Source organism: Erpetoichthys calabaricus, chromosome 1 (assembly GCF_900747795.2).
Source record: "Erpetoichthys calabaricus chromosome 1, fErpCal1.3, whole genome shotgun sequence".
Taxonomy (NCBI): Eukaryota; Metazoa; Chordata; class Cladistia; order Polypteriformes; family Polypteridae; genus Erpetoichthys; species Erpetoichthys calabaricus.
In genome coordinates this window covers 270928546-270942861 of record NC_041394.2, presented here as the reverse complement: position 1 = coordinate 270942861, position 14316 = coordinate 270928546, and the positions used below count along the sequence as shown (strand labels likewise).

The window sequence follows — 14316 nt, the reverse complement described above, 5'->3', positions numbered from 1 at the left end:
CCAAGGGAAACAGATAACATTTTCTTTTGTTGTGTACCTAGATAAATGCTTGTTTGAATAATCTTTTTGTATATTCCTTAATCTGTGCATTTCATTTAAAGTAAAACAAATAATGATGTTATAGGTTGTATACATTGCTAGCAATACTCCCCTGCTCTTCCAACACTTAAACTGTATCATCACCACAAAAAGCATGTCCATCTTTGTTTGGCTGCTGTGTATGAACTCAATGAATGCATTGTTTCGTTCTGTATTTCTTTTTTCACTTGCAAATAAATACATTTTGGGATCACATCAGGTTAAACTGTAAGTGATTTGCTTCCAATATACTGTATCTTATCCCGAGACTATTTTGACAATTTTAACATTATAACATCCCCCTCTACTCTACGTTTCTTGCCAACCTTTAGTCAGGTATTTCCCACTGAAATGGAAAACTGTTTTGTTCATAAACAATTTCAAAGTCTAAAAAAAACTATTAGATGGAGCATAGTATCCAGCCTTATCCGAAGTGAATCTTTCAACACAAAGTAGACTCAGGCACCTCTTTGGAGATTCTTAAGTGACAGCATTAGGGATAGTTGGGTCTTCAAAGCAATATCCCACTCACAGGTGTCTACTTTACCACTTAAATTGCAAGTCTTGATGTACACGTCAACATCATGAGAAGACGATTACCAAAATAAAAGAGGTAATTTGGCTTAAAAATTTTTTAAACAATTTGGTTTAAAAAATGATGTGTACCGACACAAGGAGAGTAGATGGAATGAAGGTAGACATGTAGGACTATTCTCAAAAAATTATTGTATAATGTAGATTCTGTCGGGTAAACATAATCTGTTTTATTTGATTCATATTAATTAAACATTGTGTTGTGTGTTTAGTGAAACTAGTCACTCGTTAGAAATTTCATCAGAGTTCATAGAATTTAACTTCAAGTTCAGTATGTACAGCAAGTAGCATATCTCTGAACTACCAGGCAACAAATATTTAAATTCATATGTAAGGAGTAAGGGTGACACTTAGTACATCTGTTTTCAGTGGCAGACCCACACCTATAAACTGTGCCAAAGATGGATCAATAAGACGCTGCGGATATTAGTATTAGTTTTAATCCTTTTGTGCTCACTGAGGACTATGAAATATCTTAAGATTGTACTTACGCTGAGACAGAATAATCATCATCAGGCAAGCCAAGGTCAAATGCCTTCTTTTTAGTGCAAAATGAAAAAACAAGGTCAGAATTCAGAGTTAAAAATCAGAAAGCAGAAAATATAAGGCAACACATCTAAACACTGCAGTTAACTTAGTCCAGGCACCTTCTGTTTAGAACCATGGTGCCCTAGGCACAACATGACTTTTGTTTTAAATGCATCATTTTTACAAGGCAATCCATATGTGACAATGTAAGGGAAATACAGAAACATTTAATGAGGTAATGTTCTTTTGAATTACCTGGACGTCTTGTGTTTAAATACACAATTAAGTTGGATGTAAAGCAGGGCCGGATTAAGAGCTTTGGGGGCCCGTAGCACATTTCAAATTTGGGGGCCCTTTTGGTCTGCATCATCTGAAGTTTAGATTCTGAACAGTTCAAACCGGACTAAATAATTATTTTACTCTCGATTATAATAAGAATCTTATAATATTTATGTGAATTTTATGTGTTGGGCCCCTAAAGTTTTGTTGTGTAAGAAATTTACAGTTTAAAAACATAAAGATAATATTTTTAAAAACCAGTTTTTCAATGCTACACTATTGGTTAATCCGGCACTGATGTAAAGTTTTTTCTTTATACAAAGCAAACAGAATTAACTGATAATGGTTTATTGCTTTATGCGCCAACATTTTTTTTTGTTCTTTATTTCGCCTTATACAATTTCTTGTATTAGGAATTTGTTAGTTTTCGCATACCCCTTGGGGTCAGAGCGCAGGGTCAGCCATTGTACAGTGCCCCTGGAGCAATTACAGGTTAAGGGTCTTGCTGAAGGGCCCAATAGAGTAGGATCTCTTTTGACAGTGACGGGGATTCGAACCGGCAACCTTCTGGATACCAGCACAGATCCTTAGCGTCAGAGCCACCACTCCGCCCTTTCAGTGGTATCTTAGAGGGAACATGCTAACACTGTAGTAAAACTCTAACAACAGTGCACACCTTTACAGTATTGCAGCTCAGAGATTTTCTTAAAAGAAACAATTGTCCATGAAGTTTACATGGGAAAAGTAAATGCAAAAGAAAGGAAAATAGATTAAATCTAAAGAACACATGAATGAAAAACAGCTCAGCAATGTTTAAATGATAAAATAGAAGAATTTCCAGGAAACGTGCAAGAAAAAAATGACTAAGATCTCAAGGCAAGCTGCTTGCTGGAGTTGGATCACTCTGGCAGTCTTGTTATCTTGCACATGTCATTTTAAAATGATGTGCAGAAATATTTATTTGGTGTGACATAAGCTGACACATGTTCATTATGCAGGTTTTTTGTCTTTGTAATATGAATTCAAAGTTATGTCCTGGTTAAGTGATTGAGTGCGACCTCACTTCAGGATGGTCAGGAATTCTCCCAGCTTTATCAGATTACTTTCTGAAATGGTGAGCTGTAGGAAACAGAAATGTGGACAACATTTGATTGGTGCCTCTCTCGATTCCTGTGTCACAGTTTACCTGGCTAATGGCAATAATTAACAAGTGATTTATCCTACCACTCCCGAAGTGCCATACAATATTTACTTAACTTTCTTATTTTACACTGCAGTATTCATAAACAACAATCTTATTCATTTAGACTCTAAAAAAATATATATTCTTTTATAAATGGGAGGCAATTCTTTATTCTTTTGCCATACCTTGCTTTAATGTTTCCTTACAGATTTTTCCTTTCACAGTCTGGGCTTATTTATTTTTTCATGGTTCACTAGGGATAGGAGCCTTTTGTTTCTTGTGGTGAGGTGACTAAAACTAAAAGCAGAACTCAAAGTAAAGCTCATATATAGCTGGAAACAATTTACTGACTTAAACTGCCTTTCAATTTCCAAGCAAATAAAATCCACTTTCCACCAGAGAGCACTGGTGCAGGTGACTGTAGAATTAAATAAATAAAAAGATCTATAAACTGAGAAATTCTTTATTATGTACAAGTATCATAATTCAATCTAGCACAGATTTTTCAAAGTTTTAAACACAGCTTTTTGCCTTAGCAATCATTGACACATCTTTTTTTCATGTACATTTTGGCTTTGGCAAAAACAAAATCTGTAACATCTTTGTCTGTTCAGTATATTTGAATCTTTGTAATTAATATAAATTTAAAAATTACAGATCCAGGAGGGACACCTAGGGCCAATGTGGAGCGTTCTCTCATTACCTGTTCTCTTTATCATGTTCATTATCTTGCTACAGGATTTTTACAGCCTAGTGCTAGTCCAAAAGCACAAACCAACACTTTAAAATATTCAGTAAAATAGAAAACACTCAAATATTACAAAAGGTACCACTTAACTTGACTTTTAATTCACAAGAAAGTAGCACATCCTCAGATTTGAGTCTCGGGTACAACAGGACCATGTGCAAATGTCTTTTTTGTGGCTGAGGATGTGGCTTTTCAAATTTGTCCAGGTGGATTGGTTCAGGGAAACTGTACTCAAATATTAAACCATTGTGATAGACACCAATCAAGCAAGTCAAACAAGAGAGCAGCTAAGTGTGGTGGGTCACAGTGGTATTTTTCATTATTAATTCAAACTTTATTTATGACCTTATATTTCCTCTCACATTCTGTATACAGCCATGCTTAACCATCTAAAATGTAAATCATAGCCATATACTAATTAATGAGTTTACAGTACTTGCTGCATGCTTCATTTTCATTACAGTTTCATAAGCTACTGCCAATCTCATTGGCTCCTAGCCTCAGGATTACAATTTGGTTTGGAATTATAAGGGTTTTATTAAAAAGAGTTTTTATTGAAAAGGGTGTTTGCAAGTCAACTATATCTTTTTTTGCTATTTCCATTGCATAGTCTTCTCTTTCTTTTTGCTTTTTTCTTTTTTTATTTACTCATAGCGACAGTATATTGCTCCTTCCACTTCTTTTAGTTTTCTACACCTAATACATTGGTTGTGTCTGCTGTCTGCTTTGCTTTCAAACCCTTCCTCAATATTCTGTTGGAATTCTTCTGGTTTCAGTTTTATAAGCTCTAAATGTATTCTTTTCTTTGCTTTATGCCTTACGGTTTTGTTCAGCTTCAGTGATTCTTCGATCATTAATAGGAACTGATTCAGCATCTGCTCTTTGTTAACTACATGATTTTTATGGTATTTATGAGCCTTTGTAAGAACCATATTGAAATTAAGCTGATATTTTGATGTCCACAGCATTTTTCCATGTGTATCTTTCTTTATGTTAATGGCTGTGATCATTTTATCAGTATAAAAATATGAAAGTAATAGATTTGAACCTATTTTGTTTGCTGTGTTTATATCTAATTAAAAAATATTTAATACCATTCACTAGGTACAAACTTCAGTTCAGATTTGAGTGAGTGAATAAAACATAGTTTAGTCAATTATAAACTGAAAGTTCTGAGCAATTTATTTTCTATTTAGAATTAATTGTGTGGCCAGTGTGACTCTATAAATTCTAAAGGAAACCAAGCCACAGTGCCCATTGGGAAACTTCAAGACTATGGTATCCCTTTGTCTTCTTTTGCTAAGTCGTTTAGGTATCGTCTGGGCTATCCTTCCACCCTAGAGCTCTGTACTGGTACTTTATAGAGTAGAGGAAAGCAACTGCCCCCTTGTACACAGAAAGCTTATAGATACTCTATCTATCTATCTATCTATCTATCTATCTATCTATCTATCTATCTATCTATCTATCTATCTATCTATCTATCTATCTATCTATCTATCTATCTATCTATCTATCTATCTATCTATCTATCTAAGATAGATAGATAGAGTATAAATAAGCTTTCTGAGTACTTGAATGTGCATATACTGTGTACTGTTATATATCTGGCTAGGAAACATTTTTTAAACGTAATACAAGTATTCCTTTAATTAAACTCTTTTAAGAATTTGTGTATGTTCTTTAGACCTAACATATAAAGAAATATTTGTACAGTTAGTAGGAGTGCTTGCAACCACAAAACTTTATGGGCCCATGTTTGATATTTTTGCATCTTGTCAGTTATTGGAGTCATTAATTACTTACAGCCTGTTCCAGCAGAATGTAGCCATTTAAAATGCTAAGACGTGCCACTAGCTGAACAGAAGGCCACCAAATGGTTGACCTGTGTTGGAATTGTTATAGTTTGAGAAGTTTATAGGGATGTATAATTTTAAAACAAAACCCCACATTTGCTTATGACCATGAATTGTATTAAATGGGTTTGAGAATGCTATAGTATGCTATTTAATATGTTAACTACCACTTAAATCAAAAGGTACCAGAGCTGTTTTATGTATTGTTTCATTGTGATTCCAAAGCTGTTTTTTATTCAATTAAAGCATAGTAGTCCACGGCTTCTCCATATCTACCTGATCTACTGAAATTCACTGACGGGTGTTGGCTCATTTTCAGTAAACAGCATGGCTTAACAAAATTTTATGAATGAGTGGAAATGTTTAAAGTAGGAAGAACAAATGTAATCGAAAGACTCAGTCTGGTCGACCATCAACATCATGCACACAAGACAACATCAACATGAAGAATGCCTTCATCAGAGAAGACACTGACACTGTTGCTGCCTATCTGGATGTCAGCTCTGGATCTACACATGCCATGGTGCATGGTGACTTAGGGTACTGTAAAGATTGTGCACAATGGGTACCCAAACAGCTTACTGATCTGCAAAAGCCAACATTCGTTTGTGAATTTTAGCAGGTTTCACTCCCTCTGCTTGAAAAAATCTTATTTTAGAACGTTCTTCAAAAATGATGCAGTCCCAAAGCACGGCATCATTTGACCTTGGCCTCAACTAGACTAATGGCAGAATGCTGTACTGTACATGTTCAAACTACTTGTAGGCCAACACAAATGTTTTTTATAGTGTCACCTTCTGTTTGTTGTAGTTACTGCATACTTTTCAAATTGCCTTTACTTTTTGGTTTACCATCGTATGAATAGGCTCATAGCTTGTCTTTACTTCTCACTTTCTTCCTTTCTGGCATTTCTCTTATTTCCTATTTAGTTACTCCATTTTTCCTTTGCTCTCAACATTTTTGTTCTGTCATTTCTTATTTCATCAGATTATAAGTACTATCAGCTTGCCTCACTGAATCTCAAAATTACCTCACCTCTCACAATAGTACAAAAGACAACAAATTTAATATTACCTGTCCAAAAAGTCTTGTGTGAGACGTCAGATTTATTTATATATTTTTAATAAATTAACACATTATATAAAAGAGTATTTCTAACATCAAACATAGAAGGTTGAGGGACTATAAGTCAGTTAGTATATTTTCTTAGAACTTTATTTTTCTACATCCTGTCAGCAGGCTTTTTTATATTACCTACATTTCAGTTATCCAGTCATAGGTTTACAATGTGCAAAACACTTGCATCTTTTGCTAAAGTATTGCTAGATAGATAGATAGATAGATAGATAGATAGATAGATAGATAGATAGATAGATAGATAGATAGATAGATAGATAGATAGATAGATAGATAGATAGATAGATAGATAGATAGATAGATAGATAGATAGAACTTTATTTGTCTACTGGTGGAAATTTTAAAAGAAGCTATTTAAATAAATAAAAATACATAAATAGGTAGATAGATAAACAAACAAACAAATAAATAAATACATACACTATGGCCTGAACACACCCCAGAATGACTAAAAAGCAAGAAAATTGAAAAGATCAGTGAGGTATTATGCAGGTGTATTACTATTAGTATGAAGTAGCATTTCTTGATAACTTCTGCTTAATAATTTGCGGGCTGTTCTGCCCTTTATTATATAGTTATCTAGTTCCTCTGTCTTGGAGTCCAAATGAAGTCAGGACTTTTGACCAATAAATGAGGAAAAGAGGTGGATATTCAATTCAAGTACGTTATGCAACACAAGTAACATGAGATCATTTTTTTCTCCCATTGACATTTTTAACCTCATTTGCCATGGGACACCATTGGCTTTAATTACTGTATATTTTAAACTTTTTTATCTTTGTTCTCCATTAACACATGACTTTAAACATTTTTCTGGGTCAACTCTAGCAGGATAAGGAAAATATAAAAATAACAAACTAGAGCAGAGTATTCCTTTTACACCTTTTGTTCTGTAAAAGAATTATTTGAATTCCTATTAATTCCTAAAGTCATACCTTGTACTCTCTCTAAGAAGACACTCATGAGGTTGCTCATTTTGTATAACAAAGGCATGTTTTACCTATTGTTTGTCTTCTTTTAATATGGGTTTTTAGAAGAGCAAGAAGGCAAGACATAAAGTATGGAGATCCTGAAAGTCAGTGCTGGGATTTTGAAGAAAGTAAGTATGAACTAGTGATATCTTTGGAAATTAACATACTGTTTGAAAAATGTTTCATTGTGAACGCTGTACAGATTAAATGATTGTGCACAATTGATCATACTATTGTAATTACTTTCAAAGTTCAAAACTTCATAATCCAAAAGTAAGTAGAAATTACCACTATTTATGGTAGCATGCTTATGAACACTAAAAAATGTGCTTCATTAAAATGATTGGTATTGAATGGTTTTTCTCTTAAGCAGACTTTCTGCTTTACTTCCTAAACATTGCAGCTGATGCGTCAATGGTAGAAGTTGCCAACAGGAAATGTTTCCTTCTCTCTGTCTCTCCCTCTGCCTCTCCCTAGGAATCTGATTCTGACTTTAACTGGAATAAAATGTGTTGACCTTATAGACTTTGGCAGAAAAACACATGATAACCATCTTGCTCACATTCTGAATCATTTCCCTGTATGTTATGTGCTGTAGCTTAATTGAATTAAAAATCTACCCAAGGATGCTGTGTTGTAGATGGATATACAGCAAAATTCACATGCATGTTTCTGTGTTTTTCTCCTAAGATTTGAAAAACGAGCAAGCAGAAGAAAAACTGCTCTTCGCTGTAGAATATAACTCAACCTTTCTGGAGTGCATTCCTAAATCACAGCAAGCCAACATAAGGTGGTTCCTTCAAAAGACAGGTTCTGATCATCAAGAAGAGGTACTGTAAGATTTCCAGAAAACACTATATCATAAACAGCTCACACATATTCTATTAATGTTTGAGACTAAAGCTGTGCTAAAATGTCTGCTACAGTGCAACTTGCAAAGATGCCTTAGGCGAGTGGAAGTGGGAGCCAGCCATTTTAAAATGTTTCCTTTTAATACTCATTTTATTTATTCATTTACTTTAAAGTATTAAAGCAGAAAATTATTTTATAAATATTTTTTTCACATGATGCAGTTTAAGCTGAGGTCTGAATTCATATTTGTAAATGAATCCCAAAACCTGTATTACATTTCCTCTATTTCTTCTTGTTAAAAGCAGATTTTAGAGAGGACCGAAATTGAAGCACTAAAGGCCAAGTTCAGTATAAAAGATGATACCTAAACTGCATATGGATCCAATAGTTTAATTCAGGCTCACTCCATTTAACTATGATTGTATCGCATTACATTTTAAAGAATGTCTGTTAGCTAAAAGATTTTCTGTTTTACAAAAGTTACCATTCTGCTGTTCATTAAAATAGCTAATGGCAAAATAGTTGAAACATTCTTTGATTTGATAAGTGAGTATCGTATGCTTTCAGATCTTATCTTCTAGTATAAGAATGAAAATAATACTGACCCCAGAAATTAGCCTTGATAGATGCCACTTTCAACTTCTTTAAGGAATAAGGGAAGAATATGCTTCTGTACAAATTAAAAGCAATTTGCAATGTACGAGCTAAACCATGTAAAAATAGTGCCTGACAGCTCAAAATCATCCTCATCAATGTAATGGCATTCAGTGCTCAGCATTATGCATTCTAGTGATACATGGATTAAACACAATATAGTTAACAACAAAAGTCAAGTGTGTTTCTGCACTTTGGTGAAGATGATAGATAGATTGGTAAAAGTTTGCAGCTGGTGGGACTACTTTCTTGACTGCTGTTCCTTAAAAAAAGAAAATATATTTCTAGAATAGGTCAATGATTATTTAGTACACTTCATGTCAGATAAATGTTTCAACTCACATGGAGTTTGCATGTTCTCCCTGGGTCTGCCTGTGTTTTCTCCGCTTGCTTCAATTTCCTTTCATAGTCCAAAGACGAAAGGACTGGCACATTCTCCAAGGTTTGTTCCTGCCTTGCACTGTATGTGGCAGCCCTGTTCAAGATTAAGTGGGTTAGAAAATGACTGACTGACTCATTTAAGACATTTTCTGATATCATTGAATTATGGGGATTTACTGTAGGTATCCAGTTTTTTGTTTTAATTGTACCTGTACGTGAAGCTAGTTTTAATTGTTATAAATAAGTTCAATCTTATTTATACTGGTTTCAAAGATAAGGTTTATGTTTCTCACAAGATCAATGAATTTAGACATATACTAAAGAAGAGGACAGACATACTAACTGACAAAGACAGCAATATTTTACAAAGGTTTGGAGTATTCATATGAATAAAATTATATTTTTTCTATCTCAAAACACATATTGCATAATTAGAACACAATCCATGCAAAGCCCTTTGATATTAAAATAATGTCTTTATGTAATTCCACATATATAGTAAGTGGGCATCCTTTTGCCAGTCCCATAATGCTCAACACAGAATGTAAACTAATTTGCAGAAATGTAGAAGTTTTTATACAATCACAGTAGTTGGAATAAATCTTTTTCATATAAAATGTACATTTTCTTGGCTCTGTTGGTATGTTTCTTGGATCTGTATATGGTTAGAATTAGTGTAATCAACCACTTTCAGTTTTGGTATAGACACATGCATGAAATATTATTTTTATCTGCAACTCTTATTCAAGTTAGGCACTCTATAGTGTTCCTTTCATTATTTTTTTAAATAAATGCACTCTATATGTTCTGAATATACTAGGAGTAGCAGACACCCTCCTGTCAGGTTTGACAGCAAATAACATGTTTGAGCTTGAGCATTCATTTCATGTCAGTGAGATGTTTACTGGACAGACAGCAGTTTCTAGGGAAGTCAGGAGATTATCTTGCCTATCCTCTGAGAAGTGGATTAATCTACTGTTACAGAGGTGACTATGATACTGTAGATACAAACATTCAAACACTTCTCTTTTTAAAACCAAGACCATTTCTTTAATAATCTGATCTAAAACTCACAGTTGACACACTATCACGTTGAAATTGCAAATCATCCTTTGAAAACTTTCTTCATCCGTATAGATTCTATCGACTTATATATGTGGTTTATATTATGAACATCCTGAAGCAAAAAAATATAACCGAGATGGAATATTACAAAGGGGCGAGACAGAATCTTAGCCAAAAAGTAAACACCATGCTCTGAGAGAAGAATTCTACAGAAACCGTGCATCAAAACCAAAATGCAAAGGCACAATCAAGGTAAAAAAAAATTCAAAGTTCTGCCACTACCTTATAATTCTTGCCTCTAACTTACTCTAGAAGATATTGCAGTTTATTTATTATTTTTTTAATCAATCCCCAACTCAAATAACAGAACATGTGTGCCACCATGTTAAATAGTCAGAGTGTTATGACAAGCATGTCAAGTGATCTCTGTGTTATGATAAGCGACGGGAATAGCAGCTATCAAACAACAGGTCCATGGCCCTGCAAAGACAATCACAAAATAGCGATGAGACCATAGAAAAACAGAACACAAAATGTCATCACCAGAATAATGATAAAATGAATAAAACAGTTGAAAGACGTGTACAAAAATGACAAAAATGAAATCGGATAAGGGATGTCAAAAATGTGATTTCATCACAGTTTGAAGTACTAATTTGTATTAGCTTAAGTGGTAGCTTGATTTTTGAAAGCTTAAGGTCTTTTGGCCTCTAGAAGTGCAAGTTAATGAAAACTGTTTAAAATATCAAGCTTCATTTAGGCAAACATAATGCTCTCAAGAATTTTATAGTTGATCTTGACGCATCTTTTTTAATATGTATGTTAAATCACCCAGTTGTCATTTTACATGGTATAAAAAATAGTTATATTTATTAGGATATGCTAGATCTCTATCCATTTTCATTGGCAGCTTATTCTAATACAGGGTTATAGTCTGTCAGAAGTGATATCATAAGAAAGGACATCCCTAGGTGGGATGCCAACAAACCACACAGTACACTCATACACAAAATTACCCTCACTCACACCAGACACCAGTTTTCAAACACCAGTCTTGGCAATAGGCAATGATTTAAAAGCCCCTTAGATCAGATCAGATTAGATTAGATTAGATTATAGTTTATTTGTCCCCTTCCAGCCATGTACCTGGCCACCTTGAATTTAGAAAGCAAGTTTCAACAATTGGCAAAAAGAAGTGAAGGTAGGAGAAGGTGTGTGATTAATGATGGTGGACAGGCAGTACAGTTTGATAACAGTAGGTTAGTGGACCAGCCACTCATGTGGCAGTCCAGGATTGATACTTGTATAGATTGGCCAATAATGGCTTAGATCTTATTTATTTTATCCTTTATCCATTACATTGTTTTGCTCCCATTTTTAATTATTCCTTCTTTTTAATAAACTCCCTTTTTTATAATTTTTGCCTCTTGGGTCATTATTTGTTTTTGTGGATGACAAGTGATCTCCCACTACAGCTATTCACTGAAGAAGTGCTATCTAGGGTCCAAAATACTTCAAATAGACACTGTTTGGTGGCACATGATAAAATTTTATATATTTGTCAAATAAGGGTAAGCATTCCTGGTCCCCTGGGTGACAGTTATTGTACACTTTGTTTTCAAGTACTTTATTCATTTGATGTCTGTGTCTTAGCTCTCAATACGCAACTGCAGAAATTATCAATATTTCAAATTGGAAATTCTGAAGGATTTATATTGCCTTTACACCTTTTAGTGCAAGTCGCTAAATATTTAGTGAAAAAAATGATATAATTAAGTACAGTATTTTGAAATAAATGTTGCAGAAGTTCCAGTTCATTCAGATATAATAAAAATTTAGTCTTACTGCCTCCTCGGGAATGTGAAATACATGCCAGATACAGTCTGCTTTGAATGAAAGTAGAACCAATTGATCTAATCAAGTGACATTTCCCATCACCAACAATACATTTGGTTCTAATTTATAAAAATATTGGAACAAAATCTTGTAGTAACTACAGCATTTCAAATTCAGCATCTCATGTACTGCTCATCTAAAGTTATTTCTGGAACATCTCTCCTAATCAATTTGACTGTTCCAAGGGGCTCAGATAGCCTCAGAATGTTTATGTAAAATGTAAACACAGCATTGTTTTCATCAATTTGTCTAAACTGGCAACAAGAGAGTTATTTGATAAAAATATCTAGAAAAGCTATGAGGTGAAAATCTTAGCGATGTATTGCTCAATGCGGAGTGGTGGCTCTGAGGCTAAGGATCTGCGCAGGTATCCAGAAGGTTGCCAGTTCAAATCCCCATCACTGCCAACAGAGATCCTACTCTGCTGGGCCCTTGAGCAAGGCCTTTAACCTGTAATTGCTCCAGGGGCGCTGTACAATGGCTGACCTTGCGTTCTAACCCCAAGGGGTATGCGAAAACTAACAAATTCCTAATATAAGAAATTGTATAAGGCGAAATAAAGAACAAAAAAAACTTATTACAGCGCATAAGATGAGAAAACATGTCAGGTAGGTCAAACACGCTTATTTTTTAGTATACGTGTTTAAAATCCATCATTGTTTTTTCAAGTTAATATAATATTATTTTTTAAGAAGATGCATGAAAAATGTTGTATAATAATTAAAAAAAGTAAAAAATATGGTGAAAATGTTAATGACGTAAAAATTATTTGTTGTTCAAGGCTGTGTGATGAGAAGGTTGCCCTACATTTAAACAGCATTTTCTCTTAAAAAATATATTAATTGACAGAGTATATCATGTCAGAAATGGAAAAGATGAAGTTCGCATCTTTCAGATTAACAGGACTCCCTGACGTACAGCCACGTTTAATGCAGCTAACAGTATTTTGTGATACCAACATGCATTCCTTCTGCTTTTACTCACCACTTAAAAGAAGAACAAATACTATTTTCTTAAATTTTTACACATCATGTTAAATTCAGAGTGTTAAAAGCAAACAGGCGTTCACTCACAAATAATGATTGATTGGAGGTCAGAGATGCTTCCTTCCAATTGCTTGAAAATGACAGCTTGAAGTCAACAGGTCTGTTATGACAGCTGAATCACAGCATTGCAAGAATGTGAAAACAAAGACAGGTGGTGGTTGTACTTTATTGGCTGAAAGGGGCGTATTAAATATTTTAAATTTAAACTTTTAAAGTTATAAAACTGTATTATTCTATAATGAGTGTAAGTTTGCTTCTGACATCTTATTTTACAGGCAGTTGGATGGATATGTACTACACATTTAACACAAACAGTTTTGCTTTTATTCAGTGTCTTCTTTTTTTAATCTAGACCTGTGTCTGTAATACTACTCCAATGATTTCTATATTGTTGGGCTTTATGAACAATGGTATAAAATGACTACCCAACACAACCAGTGACCAAATGTGGGTTTTGAGCCCAGGGGTAACCACTGTAACACATTGATAAAAGAAGCATGCCGACAAAATGTCACAAAATAAGCATACATAAAAATTGCCCATAAATCAATTGGGCAATCAATGAAAAAAAATAGTTTGTGTCAAATTTTATGTTTTGATTTTTGTTTCTCAGGCAAAGAGGAGTCATAAATAATGAAAAGTAAGAATCAATTGGAAGTTCCCCGCATAGTATTGGCACAGAAGTGTGTGTTGTGTATGTGAGTGTTGTTTGCCCCCAGGTGTTTTTTTTTCATGACTTCTCCTAAATCATATTGCTTCGTATGTTTTAATTAATGTGCTTCTACTTCAAATTTAAAGGGGAGTACAGAGGCACTAGCAGACCTGCAGTCATGTATGATAAATAGCCCTGAGGTCGAACAGCTTCCTCCCTGTTCAAGTTTTTTTTTCTGCAGAAAATGTTGTCAATTTTATTGATTGCTAAACTAATTAATAGTGACTGTGTGCTTTCCTGTAGGGATCAAACTACTGTATCTAAGGAGTGTTGTTGTGGTTTAGGATCAATCCATCCACAATTAGAAGCAAAAAAAGAGCTAATACTGTATGTGCA

The 14316-nt window shown here is 34.1% G+C and overlaps 1 protein-coding gene across 2 annotated transcripts in view; it reads left to right on the top strand.

Moving 5' to 3' along the window:
• sema3d (sema domain, immunoglobulin domain (Ig), short basic domain, secreted, (semaphorin) 3D) overlaps window positions 1-14316 on the top strand; it is a 187311-nt gene that overhangs the window by 157336 nt on the left and 15659 nt on the right. For both annotated transcript variants that reach the window (XM_028814985.2, XM_028814990.2), the window contains exons 16-17: window positions 7438-7502; window positions 8065-8204. In XM_028814985.2, the coding sequence (XP_028670818.2) occupies window positions 7438-7502; window positions 8065-8204 (205 nt within the window). The remainder of the gene's footprint in view (window positions 1-7437; window positions 7503-8064; window positions 8205-14316) is intronic.